Source organism: Gopherus evgoodei, chromosome 7 (genome assembly GCF_007399415.2).
Source record: "Gopherus evgoodei ecotype Sinaloan lineage chromosome 7, rGopEvg1_v1.p, whole genome shotgun sequence".
Taxonomy (NCBI): Eukaryota; Metazoa; Chordata; order Testudines; family Testudinidae; genus Gopherus; species Gopherus evgoodei.
The window spans coordinates 42,380,555-42,402,803 of NC_044328.1; the positions used below are offsets into that span (position 1 = coordinate 42,380,555).

Here is a 22,249-nt window from a genome sequence, read left to right on the forward strand (position 1 = left end):
GTGAAGCCTGTGAATTCTGGACTCAGATTGCCCCCATCCTTCTCCCTTTTTCTTTCCTCCTTCTGCCCCTTAGCTGCCATGGTTTCCCTGCATGGGGGAGATTTTTGCAGGAATTTTCTTTTGTTCTTTCCAGCTGTCTCCGCACATTGAACTTCAGAACTTCTGGCTTCTGGGTTGCCATTGATGTGTTAATCTCAATCCGTGGTTTGGTCAGATGGACGTGCACAGAAGAGAAGGGAATTTTTGTGCATTCTTGATAGATTAGGGCTGATTTATCAGCTTTTGCAGCTTTGATGTTGTGCTTGCTCGTTTTTCTTTACTGAAGTGAGTTTAGCAACAGTAAGAAGAGAATTTGTTCAAATATGTACTGGAAAAAGTAGCCAAAGGGAGCTCCTCTCCCTGGAGTAATAATTGGACCACTTTTGCCATCCTTACCAAGGGGCAGGAGAGTGAAAATATCCCAAGTAATCTTGTGATGTTGATTTAATAATGTCACCACTAAATCAGCTGCTTTGCCTGTGAGGGTGCCGTGGGAGGGAAACTTGCTGCAGGTATATTTCTGCTACTGCTAGTCAAGTGCTTTTTGGACTAAGCTAAAGGAGACTGAGGGTACATCTACACTACAGGATAAATTCGAATTAGCTTAAACCGATTTTATAAAACAGATATTATAAAGTCGATTGTGCGCGTCCACACTAGGCACATTAATTCGGTGGTGTGCGTCTGTGGTCCGAGGCTAGCGTCGATTTCTGGAGCGGTGCACTGTGGGTAGCCACTGTAAAATAATGAGGCCAATAACATCGATTTGCGTCCACACTAACCCTAAATCGATATAGTAATATCGATTTTAGCGTTACTCCTCTCGTTTTGTAGGAGTACAGAAATCAATTTAAAGAGCCCTTTAAATCGATATAAAGAGCAGTGTAGTGTGGACGGGTGCAGCGTTAAATCAATTTAACGCTGTTAAAATCGGTTTAACAGCGTAGTGTGGACCAGGCCTCAGTGTATTTTGATGGTGGGAGGAGCTACTCACTAACTGGCTTTTGATTTTTAGCAAGGACTTCCGTGAGAAAGTTTGGGATGGATGCAGGCTAGGATGTGGGGCTAATTAAAGTGTTTGTCCCATAATGTATAATTGTATACATTTGCTTTCTGTGGCCATAATTGCAGAGATATTAGTTGTGCGGGACCATGTTATCTGACTCTTGGATCCGGCAAATCTGGAGTTTTCTGTGGTAGCACCACAGCATCCTGCATTAGTGGGCCACTTGGGAGCATCTTAAGCTATTTCTTTCAAGAGTTTGAGCAGATATCTGACAATCAGGTACAACTCTACAACAATCTAATATAGTGGGAACCCCTAAAGGTCAAAACTCGCTAACCTCAATTTCTCACCTTCATCTGTGGGGGGTCATGGCCACAGCTAGCATGGAGGGAGATTCAAGTCCCACCCTCCCAGGATAGTGTGGAAATATGGTGTGTATTGTATCTTAATTTAAAAGACCTGAGTACTGGATAGGAAGGAAGCTAAGGACCCATCTATCATACAAGTACAACCAGGTTTTTGCAAATATTCTGTGAACACTTTTATCTGTTAGGTGTGTTTGTAACCATTTGTGGCCCCACAACAGCATTTTTCACAACACAACCATGTATCATCTGAGTTTGTGTATCCACACCTACAACACTGATTAATGATGTTTGCACCTGTGCCTTCTGGGAAAATCTGAGCAGCTATCCTGTATTACCTCAAAATATGCATAAAGTGTTGTCAGCAGCACATGCAGCAGTGTGCTCTGGGATGTCCTGCCTAACTGCTTACACAGGCATAGGTATGGGGTCTCATTCACATGGCAAAACAGGTTACAGGAACACAAACGTACTGGCGTAGGCCCCTTGCAAGGGTGACATGTGGTGAGTTGCCATGGTTACAAACTGAGTAGAGACTAACTACTAACTCGTTACAAACATAGTTAAAAATTGTATTGCAGACAGAGCTTTAATCGTAACTTTGGGGTGATGGGGGTTGCAACACCCCTGTTTACCTCTTCAGATCATGGCTCTGTGTGTGTGTGTGTATATATGTGTGTGTGTATAAAAATGTTTGTAATATGAATTTTCATTTCTTCTGCATGCTTTTTCTGCTGCTTCTCTTTGCTGGCGTATACATGTGGCAAGTATCCTTAGAGGTTAATAGCTTTCTTGTCCTGGAAGTAGTTTTTCGATTAAGATGATTTTATCTTTTGTCTGCCAGGAGTTTTGTTAATGGAGCCTTGCTAGGGTAATTTTCTTTCAGTGCACAGCATAGGTGTACCACACTTCCCTCCCACCCATAAAATAACACATACTAAAAATCCCGAAACCCTCTCTCCCCAAATGTTACTGCTGAAAAGGAATCCCCGGTAGTTTGAAATGGTTTGGCTATTTGTACCTCTCTAAACAAACAGAACAGGAAACAATACAACTCTTCAAACAAGTCTGGGCTGGGTCAAGTCTCTAGGGGATGAGGTCATGTTGAGGAAATGAGGGAGATAGAGTGTAATCCATTAAACTGAAAGGACGCTTGTTGAGGCAGTGAGGCAGAGACAGGCTGCTTCTTTCTTTTTTTCCCCCCTTCCCCTTCTCTCTTTTTTTATGAGGTATTAAACTGCTCCTTGAAAGCATTCTCCTCCTCCTCATTATTCCCAGGCACAAAGGGCTTTTTGAGGCTTCTCCTTTATCAGCACTTTGGCATCTCTCATATCCAAGCAATCAACTCTTTCTGTGCAGCAGTCCTACTCATTTGACACAGGGAAGGTTTTGTAGATGCATGCGAAGGTTGGTTGAGTTGGTGCACTCTCCAGATCTCTCAATACAGAGATTAAACTTGTGTGTGTGGAGTGTAAGGGGATGGAGGGGTTAGCTGAACTGCACATTTGCAGAAGCTCTGCAGAGTTAGGCAGTCCAGGAAGTCCCAGTGCACCTAAACATAAAACTCAAACAACATTATTTCATTTGCCTAGAATTAAGATTACTCATGTGCAACACTTCAGTAACACAGTCAATGAAAATCAAGAAAATCACTGGTCAAGGCAACCTTTATTCATGTGCTTTAACCCTCCACAATCAAGGGAGCTCACTGTGGAAGTGAGGAGTCTGGGTGGGCGTTTGGGTGTTAAAGGCTCTTAGATGTCCCCCATCACTGTAGAATGGGCATGGATTAGCGTTCATGTCGTGCTCCCAGTCAGTACCTGGCCCGGGCCAGGGAAGCTGATGATCCAATCAGCGGACCAAATTTGGGGATGAATCCTGGTCACGTGCCACCTAAGGCATGTTGCGCATATGCTAAGAAGACTATAGAATCAGAGCACCTGTAATACCAACCTTGATTCATCCTCTGCACATGTAACAAATGCTCTGTTAACATCTTAAACTATCACATGATGCTCAAATCTTATATCTTAAACCCAAGTTAGAATTCTTTTCAAAAATGTAAATGATGGCTCCTAGCTGCAGGAGCTGAAAGGGAAGCAAACTCCATTCTGCTACCTTGGCCAGTTTAATCTTTTGGCATCCAGGTGATCAGACTTCCTGTGGCGATGTAGCATGATAGGATGTCATGAATTCTGCCAGCAAGCGTTAACTTGGACAAACTAAAAGGGTGGTGGGGAGAAATATGCTAAATATGAAGCAGCATATTTGTCAATTTTCTCCCTCCTCCACTGTTTTCTGTAGCAGACTGTTTTTCTCGCTTCACGCAGTTATACCCATTGCAGTGTGAACGTACCCCATTGCACTTCCCACCTGGGGAGTTTAATTTAAAGCTAAAAAGTTAAATATTCTGGCAAATTTCAGCCCTCTCCCATGTCTCGACCCTTCAAAGGCTTGATCTTAGAACTAACGGAATGCATACTGTACATGACACACATTAATTCTGAATGCTTCTCTGTAGTGAGGCCTAGTCTGAAATACCTGCCCCCTATACAAAGCCATAGGTTTGTTTCCTCTAAATGCACTTCTTTATAAAAGTCACTGTTCTATTTTTTTAAAGGACTTACTGGGTCCCAAAGACCCTTTTCATAAGCAGAATTCATTGTATAAGGAAGAATAAGCTTGATTTGAACAGCATAAACTCTGAGTCCGAAACTGCAAACCACAGGTTTAATTTCTCTAGGGAGAAACTACAAACTCTATTTCTTAAATGTCATTCATACATTTTATTTTTGTATATATGTGTGTGTATATGTACACTGAACTGTCTATAATGAGCCACACCAAAATCCTGGATCCAGACAGCCTGAACTTTGGAAAAGTTCTGATCTGGAAAGAAACATCATAAATAAATGATTTATTAATTTATTTGGATTTATACCAATCAGACATTAGAGAAACATACGTTCTCTGGTCTCTGCTTCATATTAACAACGCAAATACTACACCAGCAAAACTAAACCTAGCAACTTCCCCCAAACCAGAAAATAAAATAAAAACTAAAACTACCCAAGTCCCAGCCTTGAACACATCTTCCCCTCCTTGGAACCTGGGAAAAGAGATTAACTTTGCAGTATTCCCTAAAGGCCAACAGATTCAGGCTATATTGGTGTAATTGGTTCCCTGCGCCTTAAGGGGACAGTGGCCTGGAGCTGGTGAGCCCCATACAGTTAGCCCTGCTTGCCACATCCAGAATGGAGTGTGGGGTGTAATTAGTAGAACGAGCTGAGTGTGAAGGAGCTGATTCTCCTATGACAAGCAGCAGGAAGCTGCAGAGAGAGACAGGTGCCCTGGGAGAGAGACAAGAGTGAAGCTGGAGTGAGAGACTTCAGCAGAAGTTCGTGAAGGCAGGGACTGGCTACTGGGCAGGAGGAGGCTTAAGCGGGGGACTCTGAGAATATGTCTACACTGCAGTTAAACAGTCATGGCTGGCCCATGCTGGCTGACTCAGGCTCGCAGGGCTCAGGCTAAGGCATTGTTTAATTGTGGTGTAGATGTTCAGACTTGGAATGGAGCCAGAGGTGAAAGTAAGCTGGACTGGCCTGACTTCCCCAGGCTGGCAATTTAAAGGGCCTGGGGTTCCCTGCAGCGGCCAGAGTCTCGGGCCCTTTAAATTGTTGCCCAGCTTCCAGAGCCCCAGGGTAGCGGCAACAGGGCTCCATTTGCGATTTAAAGGGCCTGGAGCTCTGCTGCAGTAGTGGTGGCCAGAGCCCGAGGCCATTTAAATTGCCCCTGAGCCCCAGGTCTCCCTGCACCTCTGCAGCTGCCTCTCCAGCATAAGTCCTTTAACTTACTTTCACCCCTGACTGGAGCCCAGACTCAGGGACCCTCTGAGGGGGAAGGGTCCAAGAGCCCAGGCTCCAGCCTGAGACCAAAACATCTACATTTCAGTTAAACAGCCCCTTAGCCCGAGCTCTGCAAGCTTGAGTCTGCTTGCATGGGCCAACCATGGGTTTTTAATTGTAGTGTGGACATACCCTGAGAGTACATCTGCACTGCTATTTTTAGCCCCAGGATGTGATCCCTGTGAGCCCCGAGTCAGTTGACATGGGCTCTGAGACTCACGAGACTCGCTGCTGAGTTTGTTTTGTTTTTTCCCAGTGTATATGTACTCTTAGTCATTTGAGACAATCTAGGCAGGGTATGACCTGGGAGACCCCAGCAGGAAAGAGTGGAAGTGTGGACTTGGGGAAGCTTTGAGAACTTTATTTTGGGTCTGATTTTGTTATTTTAATAAATCCAGTCCCAAAGAGGAGTGTGGATGAACTAAGAAGAGTTGGTTTGATTTTAGGGGCCCTAAGCTGAATAGGGAAACTGAGGCAGGGTGCTTACAGAGTGAGTCCAGGCCACGAGAGGGTGCTTGGGAGGTGTCCAGCCTGTTTACAATTAGACTGGGATGTACTGAATTCTGAAGTTCAGAGCCATCCACAGAGAAAGCCCTGCTAGCTGTCCAACTTTATTAAACTAAAAGTGTTCCAGACTGAGCACCTCTAATTGTAATTATGGTGATAACCCGTTGGAAGAAAGACCTTATTGTTAGTGTACATGTATGCGTAGGGCTGTATACATTTATAAAATCTTCTCCATGCATCTGTGGTGCATCTCAATTGCACCTAGGCATCAAATACTAAAATAAAATTGAAGACGCAGTATCTGCAAGTGACACATACTCTTTGGCTGCTGTAAGTTAGAGTGACATTTAATTTTGGGCTTTGAATTACTCTTGAATATTGTGCAAAATATTGTTTTAGACATTAACATTGAAGGGAAACCGGGAAGACACTAAATTTGCACTTAAAGAGCCTCTGTACAGTGAAAAAGGATCTTCCAAGATTAAACAAACAACGAGGAGGCAAGTGAGGTGTATATGTGTGGTGTTCAGTTATTGAGTCATTCTGAGCAATGTAAGAAGGTAAAATAGAGTGGACAAAGGGAGGAGAGGGGGCTGGGACTCTCTTTCTCTCTCTTTTTTTTTTAATCTGTGCATTGAGATTAGCCTCTCTCTCTCATTTGTGTAGGTAGAAAGTGGGGAGTCTCTGGCTTGTGTGTTGTGGGAAAACCTCCTCCCCTCTCTGTCTCAATTAGCTCTGTTAATTCATATTGGCATGTTTGATCTTTTCGGAGAGAGATGAAAGGGGCATCTGCCAACTCTGGTTACAATCAGAGCCTGCCCAATCTCGATTGAAGGGACTGTGCTGGAAAAGGACATTCATCACTTTGAGGGGAGGGAGTGCCCTGCCCAAATCAGGGGTGTAGAATGCAAGGGGAGGAAGGAATGTTATCTGCGCTGCCTTACCCAACATTCTCTTTGAAAACAAAATCGGAGTTGAAACGTGCTCCGCTGTGTTCAGCCTGAAATAGCTGAGGGAAATGGCACCTCATTTATTTCCTTGTTTTCATTGTCAAACAGTGGGAGTGGGGAAGGAGAGGCAGCCTCAGTGCTTTTAGTGCCCTGAGCAAAACTGAATTACAGAGCTAGTCTTGTCCACCCTCTTTTCTCCCTCACGTGTGTGGTTACACATGAGAGAGTATGAAGCAACAGCTCTTTGCTACCCAAACGAAGCATTGGGATTCCACTTCAAAGTTGCCAGCAGAAGCCTCTTTGTGCTCTTAGAGCCTGTTTACACACACAAGTTGTACTTGTATCGTTAAAGCAGTACAACCCCCACTGTGGCTCTATCAGGAAAAGCTGCTTTTAGCTATTCTTGTACAGGTGGGGGAACAAGCTATACTGGTATAAACTGCATCCAGACAAAGGATTGCACCAGTATAAATCTAGTGGTATAAAATCACACCCCTAACCAAAACTGTACTATTGGTACAATTTTATAAAACTTATACCAGCGTAGCTATGTTGGTCAGAAATTATGCTGGTGTGTCTGTCTCCCCATAACGCTCCTGCCATCAGGAGTGTCTAAGCTTTTTCTGCCTTATACGTTCCTACATGGAAACTGGAGTCTGCACGCCATTTAATTCTCTGCCCTTGCATTTGCATAGAGGATTTCATTATTCCTAAACACCCTTAGTGGATGGGAGGGCCTTGTCTAGTCTGGAGTAGCTTGTCTAGCTTGTTCTATTTGCAAACTGAACTCACACATTTTGTGATTTTTTTTTATGGGTATGTCTACATCTACAATTTTGCAGCGCTGGTTGTTACAGCTGTATTAGTACAGCTGTATAGGGCCAGCGCTGCAGAGTGGCCACACTTAGAGCAACCAGCGCTGCAAGTGGTGTTAGATGTGGCCACGCTGCAGCGCTGTTGCACACCGCGGGGAAGGAGACCTGCTTGGAGGGGGGGTCGGGAAACGCCAGAGCACACCGCGGGGCTGGATACCTGCTTGGAGGGGGGGTCGGGGAACGCCAGAGCACACCGCGGGGCTGGATACCTGCTTGGAGGGGGGGTCGGGGAATGCCAGAGCACACCGCGGGGCTGGATACCTGCTTGGAGGGGGGGTCGGGGAACGCCAGAGCAAACCGCGGGGAAGGAGACCTGCTTGGAGGGGGGGTTGGGGAACGCCAGAGCAAACCGCGGGGAAGGAGACCTGCTTGGAGGGCAGTGGAGTTTGCTTAATTACCGGAGAGGCTTCCTCAGGTATGCTGGGATACCTGCTTATTCCACGGAGGTCAACAAAAACGCTGGTGAGTGTCTACATCTGATGACCGGCGCTAGTGATCCAGCGCTGGATCCTCTACACCCGAGACACGACCGGGTGTACGGCCAGCGCTGCAAACAGGGAGTTGCAGCGCTGGTAATGCCCTGCAGGTGTGTACACATCCTAAGTTGCAGCGCTGTAACCCCCTCACCAGCGCTGCAACTTTGTAGTGTAGACAAGGCCTGAACTAATATTTAACATTTCCCTTACCTTTGCTTCCTTTCCACTCTTAAGCAGCTCTAAAGTGAGAGGTTCAGGCTGTGTCCTGGGAATTCGTTTAGAATGTGGTTTGTTTTCCTGGCTCATAACGCCACCTGCATCATAATGCCACCTGCATTTCAGGCATCATAAAACGAGGGGGTTCAGCGCTCAGAGCTAGAGAGAACAGGGTGCACTAGCACCATGAGCCCCCTCACCACTTACAGCCACTAAAAATTCCACAGCACTTTTAAAGAGTAGTGTGTTAACCCTGGTGTCCTGGTCAGATTCCAGCCTGGGTCATTATACTTTTTGAGGCCTGATTCTCCTTTTACTTACACTAGTAAATGAAGTTACTAGTAAATGAAGAGGAGAAACAGGCCCTTCCTGTCTAAAGTCCTTCTGTCGTTTCAGTTGGATACAGTATTGCCCCCACTCCCCCTAAAATGTTAGGTAGCATCACTTAAATAGTGGCATGATTCCACACTAGAAGTGACTCTTCATAGAGGCAGGTGGATGGTCCTTGTATATTACCTCTGTAAAGTGCTTGAGATGTTTCTGAATGAAAAATGCTATATAAATATAAGCAAGGCCCTAAGTCCTATGCAGCAGGAAGGCAAGGATTCAGGAGTGTCTTCCCAAGCCTCCCCATCCCCGAGGCAGTGTAGCCAAGTACAGAACAGGCTGTACAGGATACCTTATTTTAGCATTTGATATTACATTAATGTTGCAGTACCCTTACATATTCAGTGTGTTGCTGGTTTTATTTTTATATTAATAATGTAAGATTGCATTGTGGAAATTATGGGGATGAGGAGGAAGCTGAGAGTTTTGGTAGCTGTGTAGGGGACAGATGGGGTGGGAGCTAGTAATATGGAGAAAGGTGCACTTCCTCTTTCTCTTTTGCCTTCTAGACAATTAGGGTGACCAGACAGCAAATGTGAAAAATCGGGACGGGGTTGTGGGGTAATAGGAACCTATATAAGAAAAAGATCCAAAAATTGGGACTGTCCCTATAAAATCGGGACGTCTGGTCACCCTATAGACAAGGGTGAAAGTCTCTTTAAATTTGGGGAGAGAGAACTAAATTCCTCATTTCCTACTCCAGCAGGCATCCATTGCATCCTGGCCTACTTTCTGCTTCTACTCCCAACAGTGGAGTAGTACAGACTATGTGTGAAATAGTTAACAATGATGACATATAAGGTACTTCATTAGGGTTCAAAGTGAGATGGATGGGAGGAGTTCGCACTTCCCAGACTTCTAGTTCCAAGCAATGAGCAGTTTCAGGCAGGTCTAACTGCATTGGTATATTCACTTTACGTTTTGCAGGCTTTCTTTGTGAGCATAGCAAGCAGAGACTAAATTTTTTAAAAACTAATGAAAGCTGAAATTCTGGAGCTAATTCAGAGAAAAAACTGCCCTGGGTCCAGAGTTAGCTGCACCTCAGTTCCCTTTCTGGTCTCTCTAATCACACCCTCAGGGGATAGGCCTCTGGCTCTGACCAGTTTTGCATGGAATTTTGCAGTTCTCCCTCTCTTAGGCTAGGCTTTGATCATGATATTTTGTGCACACCAATCGCTTATCACACCGCAAATCTGATTAGGTTCCAGGCATCTGCATTTCTTCCCTGTGGGAATCTGTGACCAGTGCTATTGAACAACAGCCTTCTTAAAGTATTTTTATTTAGTAGTTGGAACAAAGCATTAGAGAAACAAGAAAAGATTTTAAAACAACTGACAGCTGACGCACACATTTAGTCTCATTACAGGAATAGAACAGACCCAACTCACATTCTCTTAAACCACCAAGATCTCTCTGTGCATGTCTGTCTCGATCTCTCTCTCGCTCTGACTGGTTCCTTCTCACAGGTTCAACAAAGCGCCACCCTTCCCGTGTGGGGCCTGGGTCAAATTACCATAGTGCTGAATCATTCTTTTGTTTATGGGCCCAGGTGTGAAATATCCTGGTGCCTGACAGTCGGTTTTTCCAGTCAATTGAGCATGCAATAGGGCCTCTCTGGGAGAATGCCCTCTTGATGGCTGCTGCAGTGTTTGGACAGTTAGATCCATTCAGTCTCAATGGGTTGTAATCCCTAGCCTGATGCCTGCCTGTCTCCTGTGGGTCAGTGTGTTGGAACTGTCTGCTCCCCTTTGATAGTCTAACACACCATCTTAGAAGTCAAGCACATAGAGCACATTATGATCACAGACTGAAATGCACAATTGATAGACACTTCTGGCCATATATCATCACAGAAGGACAATTATATGACTGATTACATGGCCATGTAATCACATTATGCAGGAGGACCTGAATACAAGATGGTATGATCATCATCATTTTCAGCACCTTGGAGTACAATGAACCTACTGATAGGATTAAGAAGAAGGGTTCTAAAGTGATATTTATTGTCTAAACAGTAAGGAAACATCATGAAGGATTGACCTAATGCTGACTAATATTGAAATGAATTTTGGCCTGTTGAATTTTGGCAAAGGGGAAAGTTATGAAAAAGTCCTTATTTTATTCATGTGCAAATGAGTCCCCTCCACATTGTATAATAAAATGGCAGCTCCTCTGCTACACTCTTCAGTAAATCACTAATTAGGTGCAAGATTGGCTGCTAGCTTCCCCAGGCGGACAGCAGCTGGGTGGAGAGACAGAGGCAGATGAAGGGTGTGTGTGGAAGTGGAAGTTCTGAGAAAGGATAAGATCAAGTCACTCGGAGCATCCCGGTGCTAAAATAGAAACAGGCACTGAGGCAGGAGCTCAAACAAGCAGCTGTTTATTCACTGCAGCAGCTTTGTTAACTGAAACATACATTGGGCATGATTCTCCTCTTGCTGATATCAGTAAAGAGGGATAGAGGTAAACTTACCCATACAACCTTAACTTCAGCATGTCCTGACTGAGTGGTTCGCTTTGCACCCTTAACATTCTTTATTGTGTGGGATGGCATACAAAGCGCAGAATCCGGTTTATGTCTATATAACATCTTCAGCAAGAATTCTGATTTACCAAACATTTGAGACCTCTGGTCTTACTGGTTTGGTAGAAGACTTCTCCCTATGCCAACCCCTGTCTCTCACCGAACTGTGTGGGTCTCTAAACTGATAGCCTGTCTTTCTTAAGAAACACTTTGACACACGCTGGGTAACTTCCTATATGAGTCTTTGTCTTCCCGCTGAAACCAAATGACATTATGTGGATGTGGCTACATGGCAAACCCTGTCTATATTCACTCTTACAGCGCCTTTCTCTAAGTGGAAGCTTACCTGTTGTTTTTTCCTGAGTACAATAGCTGTAATGCTTTTGTTGCCTATGTAAGTGCTGAGAGCATCTGAAAATCTGTTTGTTTGTTTTTTAATCATTGTATAGGACCATGGATAAAAGGTGAACTATCCAATAGCTTTTTATTTGAAAGATGTTGACTATTTATCTAGTTGACAACCATGGGGTGATACATTGGTTATCTTCTATCCCCATGGATAATACAGAGTGCTTCTCCTAACGAAGAGGCTGTCATGCATTATCGGGCTGCAGGAGCTGTCTGTTCAGAGAGCCCAGGCATTAACAGAAAAGGAATTGATTGTAACAGGACTGTTTCCCTAGCATGCCCACAGCAAGGGCAGTGTATGTACGCTATTTAAATCTGTCTCCCTTCCACCCCGTTCACTTTACATATCCATGAGGGGGGATGGTTGAGGCTAAGTCTGAGGTACTTCAGGGGAGCGTGTGCCTGGCTTAGGGATAAAAGGAAGTCTTTGGGCTGAAGTGCTGTCAGTCCCTCTCTGCCCTTTCACAAGCACTACATTTTTAGCAAAAACAAGGCAACATTGTAACTTTTCCAGAACTCCGCCAAAGCTAACAAACCCTGAAAATGCTAACACAAACAGTTAAAAAGTGGCTTATAAAATGTTTAAGCACCAGATGTAGGAAAGTACGAGGTTTTATTTGTTACCATATGTATGACCATAGTTCAAGCTTTTGTTAGGTTAAGTATGCACTGGACCTGTCACAGCTCCTCCAACTACCCGCTCTGACAACAATCACATCTCCTTTTGGCTACCCAGACAGCTGTTGGAAAGTAATATGATAAAATACAAAATTTCCAATAAGTTTTTGGACTATATTGGGGACAACTTTTTGTTTGAGAAAGCGCCGGAAGTAACCAGGGGAACAGCCATTTTAGACTTGATTCTGACCAACAGCATGAAATCAGTTGTGAATCTGAAGGTGGAATACGGTGAAAGTGATCATGACATGATAGATTTCATAATTGTAAGGAAAGGAAGGAGTGAGAGCAGCAGAATAAGGACAATGGACTTATAAAAAACAACAGACATTAATGAGCTCAGAAAACTGGTAGGTAAGGTCCCATTGGGAAGAAAATATTAAGGGATAAAGGAGTTCAGTAGATCTGGCAGTTTCTGAAGCAAATAATATTAAAGGCAGAACTGCAAACTATCCTGATACGAAGAAAAGGTAGGAAGAATAGTAAGAGGCCAATAAGGCTCCATCAGGAGCACTTTAGTGAACTGAAAATCGAAAAGGAATCCTACCAAAAGTGAAACATGGATATATTGCTAAGGAGGAGTACAAAAGAGTAACACAAGCATATAGGGACAAAATCAGAAAGGCAAAGGCACAAGATGAATTACACCTAGAAAGGAATATAAAAGGCAATGAGAAGAGTTTATTTAAATATATTAGCAGCAAGAGAAAGTTGAAGAATGTATAGGTCCTTTACTTAGCAGGGAAGGAGAAGCTAATAACTGATGACATCAGGAAGGCTGAAGTGTTTAATGGCTGCTTTGCTTCAGTCTTTACTAAAAAAGGTTAATGGTGACCAAATACAACTAATATTAACAACAAGGGGGAAGGGACATAAGCCAAAGTAAGGAAAGAACAGGTTCAAGAATATTTAAATATGTTTGAAGTATTCCTGTTCACAGGGCCTGATGAAAATCACACTTGGGAATTTCAGAAATGAGCTGAAGCGATCTGGGAACCATTAGCAATTATCTTTGAGATGGGATGGGTGAGGCCCCAGAGGAGTGGAGAAGGGCAAACAAATTTCTACCCTTCATCCTGAAAAAAAGTAGATGTATTGTTTTGTTGGTGGCATTAATAGATATTGTATGACCCATACACCCAAAGGTTTGGCTTTTGGTGATTTGTTTGTTTCGGTTTTCGGTGGGGATTGTGCCAGGTTGGTGAACCATGCTGGTACTGCTGAAAGGAGCTGTTAGGAGACCGGAGGTGCTGCAGTGTTGTTAAAGATTCCTGTAATAGAAGCAAGTTTTGCGCAAAACAGAGGGAGAGAAAAATCTCGTTTTCTTTTTTCCCTTTCTTTCCCTAGAGATATGCAGAGCTGCAGCGGCGGACATCTGCTGCCTTCCCCCATTACTCACATCATTGTCCCTACCATTGGATAGAAAGCACATTTCTGTAAGAGTTTCCCTTCTTGTTTTGTGTGGTTTTCTTTTTAATCCTGTTCACTTACTCAGGGGGTTTTACATCAAGGGCAACAGGAATGTCATCCTGGTAAACTTCTGCGCTCAATACAATCCAGCCTGTATACTCAGAGGAATTTAAGACTCTTCCTTCTCCCTTTCCCTCTCCTTTGCTTTCAGGTGGCAGCCAAGGCTGGAGTTTATGAGATCCTGAATCAGCTGGGGTTTGCTGAGTTTGAGAACCTAGAAGACAAATCTCTCTCCAAGCTCCGCTATCGCTGGCAGGAACAGAGCCGTAGCCAACTTCCATTCCAAGGGGAGTTCATTTAGGACCCGACGCTGTGAGGCACCTTAGGAATTTCTACGTTTCTCCAGACTTGGCTGGTTCTCTTGCTTTTTATGGGCGGGGGGGTGGAGAATTTGCCTTAAGGAAAGACTTTGTTTCCAGAAAGATTGAAGGGGGACGGGACACACCTTAAACTGACTTTAAAAAACAAAAATTTATAGTGTTCTGTTAGACACAATAAAAAATATTGTAAATTAAATAACAGGTGTCTAATTGAAAACATTGTGTAACCTTTTAAAAATAGCTCTGAAATGTTTAAAACACAATCTTCTGAATTTAGTGAATGTATTAGCAGCAAGTGCCAAATTTTTCATGGCCTTCCTCACTTTCCCACTATAGCAGTGCAGTCTATGCACTATATATAGAGAGAGTCATATAAATGTAAAAGAATTTGCAGGCCAACTTGGGATTCATGAAGAATCCCAAAGGCACTAGAATGAGATCTGGATTTTTATGTTTGTGCATATTTATTACACTTTTTAAAATTAACTTTATTAACAAACTGGAGGTGTTTGAGTAAAATATAAGCCAGGGGTCGGCAACCTTTCAGAAGTGGTGTGCCGAGTCATCATTTATTCACTCTAATTTAAGGTTTCACGTGCCAGTAATACATTTTAACGTTTTTAGAAGATCTCTTTCTATAAGTCTATAATATATAACTAAACTATTGTTGTATGTAAAGTAAATAAGGTTTTTAAAATGTTTAAGAAGCTTCATTTAAAATTAAATTAAAATGCAGAGCCCCACCGGACTGGTGGCCAGGACACCCTGGCAGTGTGAGTGCCACTGGTTGCCTACCCCTCATATAAGCCACTAATTTCCCACAGCCCTGCTACAGTCAAAAGCCTTGTTTCCAGTGCCTGGACGCTTCTGCTGCAGTATGGCACCAAAGTTTCTGTTTAGCAAAAAGCCACATTTTGTGGATCCAGAAATAAAAGATGAAATCTTGGCCCAACTGAAATCAACAGGAATTTTGCCATTGAAATCAGGATTTCACACAATGTATCTAAAGCAATTAAATAAAACCGTCACAGAGGAAATAATAAAAAAGAAGGGATTGGAAAGATGGAAAAATAAAATGAATCAAGAGTGTTCAGGTACAGAATAAAGTCGCATTCCCACTGTCACATCTGAAGGAGAGGCTGGTTGCAGAAGGTTTGATGAGCAGAAATGAAATAGTCCAGGGCTAGCATGAATAGGATGACAGAATAAGATATGAAGTACAAATGCACAAGCATGCAGTCTGTCTCTTTCCGAATTGGCTGTCATCAGCTGCCAGCAGTTCAGAAGGTGCATACATCAGAAATTTAAAAAGTGAATTTTTTAAAAAAGTTAAAATACCAAGAGGTGTGTGTTTTATTTGGAATTGTTCCTATTGCTACTTCAAAATCCAAGCACCAAGGCTTCTGTTTACCAAGCAATTTATTTTTGGCTTCTTTCTGATGGAGCATTTTGTTTTGTTTACCTTTTATAATTGCAAAGCATCAGATCAAGTATTTTACATCTCCAGCAGGATATTTTCGGGTTTGAATTATTTGCTGGTGATATAACTGAATAGATAAATTGGTAACTTGCAAGAGGTAGTTGCTATTTCTTTTGTTACCTCTTAACAGCCATCTGACAGCATAAAATGTTTTCACTTCTCCTCATCCCCTATCGTAACTGAAAGGTGGTTATGTTGAAGTGACATAAAACCAAATTAAACTTGGTCATTGAAGGTAGTTTATAGCACCAGTATGCAGAGAACTTTGAAACAACCCTGTTCTTTATTGATTTCTGTTATAAACAGATGTATATCCATTTTTGTATTCAGTTCCTTTCCTTTCTTATAATGGAACATATACTGTATTTTTTGCAAAACTACTGTACAGCTGTATGCCTCCACTTTGTTTCTAAATTTTACGTGATCTTTTGGGTTTCTCCATGTGTGTTTATTTCATTAAGGTTAAAGATCTTTATGGGAAGAAGGGTGCCTAAATACCTTTCAGGATCTGTGCCTAAGTGTTCCCTGCTTCACCAAAACAGTTTTGCAAGAAATTCTTGTGACTAACCTGATAACTTCATGTTTTAGAGAGTGCTGCTAACAAATCTATCATATTACAGGTTTCCTGAAAGTTGTACCTTTAACATTTCTTGTAACTGGGCAAAGACCATGGCGTATCTCCAAATGGACATTTTGTTCCTTAAAGGTATGATGTCTGGGGTGAATTCTGGCTCCATTGAAGCCAGTGGCAAAACTCCCAGTGACTTCAGTGGAGCCATGATTTCACCCCTCATGTCCACATTTCCATAGGCCATGAACATTTGATTTATGATTTCAGAAAACCTCTCTCTTGTACAGAATCTTCCTTACTGGGCTTCAGCATTATTTTCCCTAGACTGTCATAAGGCAACAAAAATGGCTAAAAAGCAATAAACCTAAGTACTGGGTAAAGCAAATTCGGTCCCTTTACCTCTCATAACCAGTTCTAAGAGGTGTATTCAAAGCACCAAGCCTAGAAGAAATTGGAGACAGACTGTGCCTGCCCTTTCCTCAACGAGGACTTCATATAGATCCCTTCAGGTGTAAAAAGCTCTGGTAATTCAGTGGTTGATGCAACTGATGTTCTTTGACATCTCTTAATGAAATTAAAACTACTCTGAAAGGGGATTGTTATCTGGGATCTAGGTACCTGTATATGGGAAATTTCTGGGACCACATTTTCCTCTTGTGCAACTGAATAGAATGCAAACTCCTCTGAAGAATGGGTAAAGATGTATGATTCATTAACAAACTTTTGTTTTATTTTCAAAGGGAGCATTTCTCTTTTGACCTCGTCTTGGATATATTTGAATGCTACTTTTTAACCTATGGACCTGAATGACCCTACTGCATGCTTTTGAAATGTAATGTTTTGCTAAACCCCATCTTTGTCATATCATTTCCTCACCATGAAAATGGACGGAGTCAGGCAGGAAGTGGCTGAATCTAGAGGAGAAGAATGCTCTTTGAACTCATATGCTATATCTGAGTTACCACAGTGATGCAAAGAAAATACAAGCCTATTAAAATGGGAAGTGGCTCAATTTTGGAAAGTTTACCTTGGTGTGGCATGGGCTCATTAATTTGGCCTCACCAGCAGACATTTCCTCCCTGTAAGTACTGCTATATTTTACAAAAGTTTAAACTCCAGCTAGTCATAAATTATCCCCTCAAGCTGGCTATTGACTCTATTCCCTGTGAGCTACTGTCCATAGAACCAATCTACTGTACTTGGTTATAAGATGCTGGCGTAGCACATCTTTGGATGCAGTGTTGGGCCCTGCTAATGTTCCTGTTTTCCAGGGTTGCTGAGTGAATTCAAACCAGGATCGAGGAGTTTGGAAAGTCCACAAGACTGCCACCAACTTCTCCGCCATTCCCATTAGTCTGAATTTAAACTCCGCCTATTAGTGCTGGCTGAACAAAAAATAAAAAAATGTTCAAAGCAAAGAAGAACAAATCATTCACAAAAATGCCATGAAATAATAATCCCATTTTTTAATTAACGCCACTGCCTATGTTGACTGGTTTGTAGCCAATATAAATATTGCCAGGTGTTTCACAGTGGTTTATGTACAGCCTGCTAATCCGTATGAGAGATCTGTATTATTTTAAAATCCAGTCAGATATAAAGTGCTAAGTAACCGAAGTGCTGTTTGTATAGCTAGCTTTGTGTGGCAGCTAACACGTGATTCTTGCTCCCCCGGTTGTTTGACATCATACGTATTCAAGAGATGACCACTGCTTAGTGGGTGAGACATCCTGTGGGTGGCAAGCACCACAGAAGGTTGTCTGTTGAATTAAGTCATAATTTTCAGAGGAGCCGAGTGCCCACAACTCCTCTTAAAGTCCATATGAGCTGTAGGTGCTCAGCACTTCAGAAAATCAGGTCCTTTGAGTCCTTTGGGGATCTGCTCCAAATATTATGGTTGTAGTTGTGTGAAGGAGGAAGGGGTGGAGAGCTCACCTGCACTGGCCCTTCATTTGTGGAAAAGGCCAGATGACAGGGGACTTAGAATAAGACCAAAAGCAGTTCCCAGGTCTGGTCCTAATATTCCTCTTAAACATTCATTACTACCCTTCATTTCTACTGGCAAATCTGATGATTTTATTTTATTTATTTATTTTGTAGTCACTCAGCCTTGCCCTGGAGGGAGACCAGAGTCACTCGAGGTTGTGGGTACAGTAATGTCAAATTAGCCTTGAATACACAAAGTAGCAACTGGAACGTCTTTAATGTTACAGAATGTTCTGATTAGCTTGTAAAAAAATATTCATTTTATTACACCTCTTGCCATTGCACACATATGGAGAAAATACCCTTTTCCAGCTTTGTCAGTGTAGATTAGAAACTTGAACGGCATCACCTGGATTGCCATGTGAAAGGTCTCTTCCCACCACCCCATCTTTATATCATGTTGTTTTAAAGAGCAGCTCACACTTTGGGAAAACTCAAAAGAAAACAAAAGAAAAATCCAGGAAAATGGCCTTTAAAAAAAATAGGAATTTTGTGTGTGGAAAAATTGCCATTGTCAATGTTTTTCATTTTTATAAAAACGTAGTGCCTTTCTCAATATTTTGAATTTTTTATAGAAAACATAATAAAAATGTTGTTGAACTAGCTATTGAAATTATACACTTACTAGAAACTGGGTTTTCCGTAAATGGAAAAATTATTGTAAGCATTTTGATAGTGCTTTTGTTACGTTCTCAAATTCTAAAAGAAAACCTGACAAAATGTAATCTGCAACCTTGCCCCTATGATTCACTGGATAGCACTAACCTAGGCTACTTTACTGATCACATTCCTTGCCAATCTCCCTGCTTCTCCTTTAATTGAAAAGTAACTTTTTGTTTAGATTTCCCATTTGTTCAATCCAATTAAACGTCTGTGATTCTCTTACCTTTTGTCCGCTTTCATTTCTGGTCTCTTTGCAACAACCATTCCCAGCCCAGAGGATATTGCTGTACCAAACTGTCTTAGCGCTATTCATCATTCCCTTGGGCCACAAAGCATTCGTTATGGGCCATCTCCATAGCAGGTGTGTTATATTTCCATTCTCCTCTCTACAGTTCCAGCATTCTGTGATTCTTCTTTTCTGCCTTTGGTGTTTTTAGCCCCCTGTGTTTTTTACTGTTTAATATTTTTTCCTGCTAAACAGCTTTGAGTGACTATTAAATAGCAGATTTACTATAGGTATTTCTTAAGTGAGTAGTTCTTCCATGTTAGTGAAGAAATAGGTTAAAGCATTGGAGTTCAGGTTTTTTAGACTTCGATATGCACGTTTCCCCTAGTGTGTTTAATAGTATGAAGCCAAGACTGATTCGTATTATAAAATTGGCAACTTAATGCTGCTCAGAGGGGAACAGGCCTCACACATTCTTCCTCTTTGGAATTTACCCATCCCAGTGTACTTCTATTTTTGACTGCCTGCCAGGATATGATGTGCTTCATGTGGAGGGGAAGTCTTGGTAGGGTTTTAAAATTGGGAAATCCTAAATCTTCAATTTTCTGTGGCAAGAGTCAACTGTGAGAAGACAATTCTACTAAAAATTTGGGACCTCTTATTCGCTTTGGAAAAGCAGTACTTAAATAACTCAGCAATGAGAGCAAAATATCCATCCATCTTGTTTAGTACAGTCTGCTAATCTGTAGGACCTTTGTCTTGTTCCATTTGGTATGTGTGGGGTATTCACAGCTCACTAAACCTAATTGTACTGAATGTAGAGTCTGGATTTATAATGGTGTATGTGTGTGTGTGCATGTGTGAACTAAGATGTTTGGTACTCTTTCTAATGTCATTTCAAATTCATGCCATTCCAGGAGTGAACTCTGTAGCAGCCTTTTTGGGCCATATTTCTAAATATGGCCTCAAATTCTGTGTCAGCCAAAATGCTGAACTTGCTTTCACCCATGGTATTGGGATTCACACACTTAGCTCTGATTATTATTTGTATTATTGTAGTGCCATTTTTCTATCCCTTTTGCATGAACAAGTGCAGTTTTCAGGCTGAGGCTGGGGCACTATTACCAGAGATGACCATCACCCCTCATCCCCCTGAAAGATGTCAAAAGGGGGGCAGGGGCTGTATAGGCCCCTGAGCTGAAGCCTTTGGGTTAGCTCAGTGAGGTTTGAGGATATATGGGATTTTTTTTCTCTTCACAGATTGCAGAACATATTAGCACAGACAATGCTAATTATGGCCTTGGAGTTCTGTTCTGAAATAGTATGAACTGATTACCTAAAATAGCACTACTGGTTATATGTGGAATTCTTTCTCGCTGTTCCTTTAATTGCAACTCGAGGAATCTTTTTCTGAGACTGGCTCCACATGCCACTAGAAGGGCAGAAAGGAGGTGGGGAGATGTGGGGATACATGGACAAATGCATCATCTAGTAAAGGCTAAAGTTTGCTGTGTCCAATGCTCCCTGTCCACCACTCCCACACTATGGACAGGTGGAGTTGCAGGGGAATTTTGTCTCAGTGGGGCACAATTACTTCCTGGAGCAGCACAGCAATGACTCCCACCCTACTCAGGTATTGAGCCTAAAGGCTTAGTCTAGCTCTAAATTTGTAATACCCCATACACACCAGTTATTCCAGCAGGGGCTGAAGTTGTGAAAGGAGACGTGCTCTGGTTTCACATTGCCCATCACATGCTCCCTTAACAGGTACAGGTGTGGAGGCAGTTGAGCTGGCTGCAAAAATGTCAGGTACTCTCTAGTCAAATCTGTAATACAGCTTCTCAAAGGATGTTTCAAATGATTTTTTTTCCTGCAATAAAAAGTAGGGAAGATGACTGTGAATTCTGAGAATAGGATAGATATAGGGGAGGGGAAATCCTAGCCCTGCTGAGTGGGTGGACTCTTGCTCCAGTGGGCTTTGCGCAGGCACACACGTTCATTTGCAAGAGTGGGACTGCAGGAATTTGGCCTAAGACTGAACTTGGGATGGGATGGCCATAGCAGTTGTGGATTCCAGTATTTTCATGTGTATTTTTTTAAATAAATGATATCCATTACTCTTGCTATTCGGGGATTTTTGTGATTGGTGCATATGATGCCAAGCATCACTGAAAGCTAGAAAACGAAACCCTTTTGTTGGCTAGGAAGCTAGTAGAGATTAGGAGCTCACAACACCACCACACTGACAGAAAGGATCAGATCAGCTGACTCCTGGTAAGAACAGCAAAACTGGACTGGAAAAATCAGTGACCACAGGCTCTCATTTCTAGTAGTGCATCTGCCCAGAATTTGTGTATAGTATATGTGGGCCAGACAAGATGTCACAAAGGTGTGTGTTCAAGCTGCAGTGAGGGGTCTGAGACAGAACGATAGCAAATGGGCATGATATCTATTTCTTAAATGCAACATTTAAGAAGTACATTTGGGAAGTGTGGAGCAGGAAAAGGGGGTGGAGGTGGAGCAAAGTTTCTGTCTTGACAGATAAAACATTCAGATCAAGACAGGAATGATCTCCATCCTATAACATCTCAGTTTCTATGTGGTGCTGAAGATCCCACAAGTGTTAGGAAAGAGGGTGACATTCCTTAGGGGAGCTGTTTCCAAGTAATAGGATCTTTACTAACTACCTTGCACCAAACCAAACTGCTGTATCAGCAGAATATATGAAGCTGCGGGCGGGGAGGGTTAAGGATGATTGTGGTACAGTCATAATCCACCATCCCATTAGGGGTGGGTGATGGGTGTTGCTATGGGCAGAAGAACAAGAAAGCTTAGGGGAGGATTGTGGAGTAAGACTGAAAAAAGACAGATGGGACATTAAAGAAGGTGAGACTGCAATGCTTGTTTTGCTTTCTGTTTAACATATGTATATATAGTTGCAAGTTGTCTGGAGTAAATCCATTTAAAAATAACGAAGTATAAAGATGACCGCAACTTTCCAGTACACTTCAACCCTGACCTGCAACATTCCCTGCTGTTAAAGACTTGGGCCTTTCTGAGGAGCTTCTGCTGAGTGTGTGTTGCTGTGATTAAATGAGCAATGTGGAAAATGAAGATGAAGTCACCACCCCAGACACATTAGTCACCTGAGGTCAAAGGCTATTCCAATAATTAGTTCTCCTCCTCCTCCTCTT

At 42.4% G+C, this 22,249-nt stretch overlaps 1 protein-coding gene across 4 annotated transcripts in view; it reads left to right on the plus strand.

Annotated features, from left to right (window-relative positions):
• The window catches only part of PALD1 (phosphatase domain containing paladin 1), a 201,381-nt gene extending 186,657 nt beyond the window's left edge, over positions 1–14,724 (plus strand). For all 4 annotated transcript variants that reach the window (XM_030570349.1, XM_030570352.1, XM_030570351.1 and 1 more), the window contains exon 20: positions 13,961–14,724. In XM_030570349.1, coding sequence (XP_030426209.1) covers positions 13,961–14,110 — 150 coding nt within the window. In that variant the 3' untranslated portion in view covers positions 14,111–14,724. The remainder of the gene's footprint in view (positions 1–13,960) is intronic.
• The last annotated feature ends 7,525 nt before the right edge of the window (positions 14,725–22,249 follow it).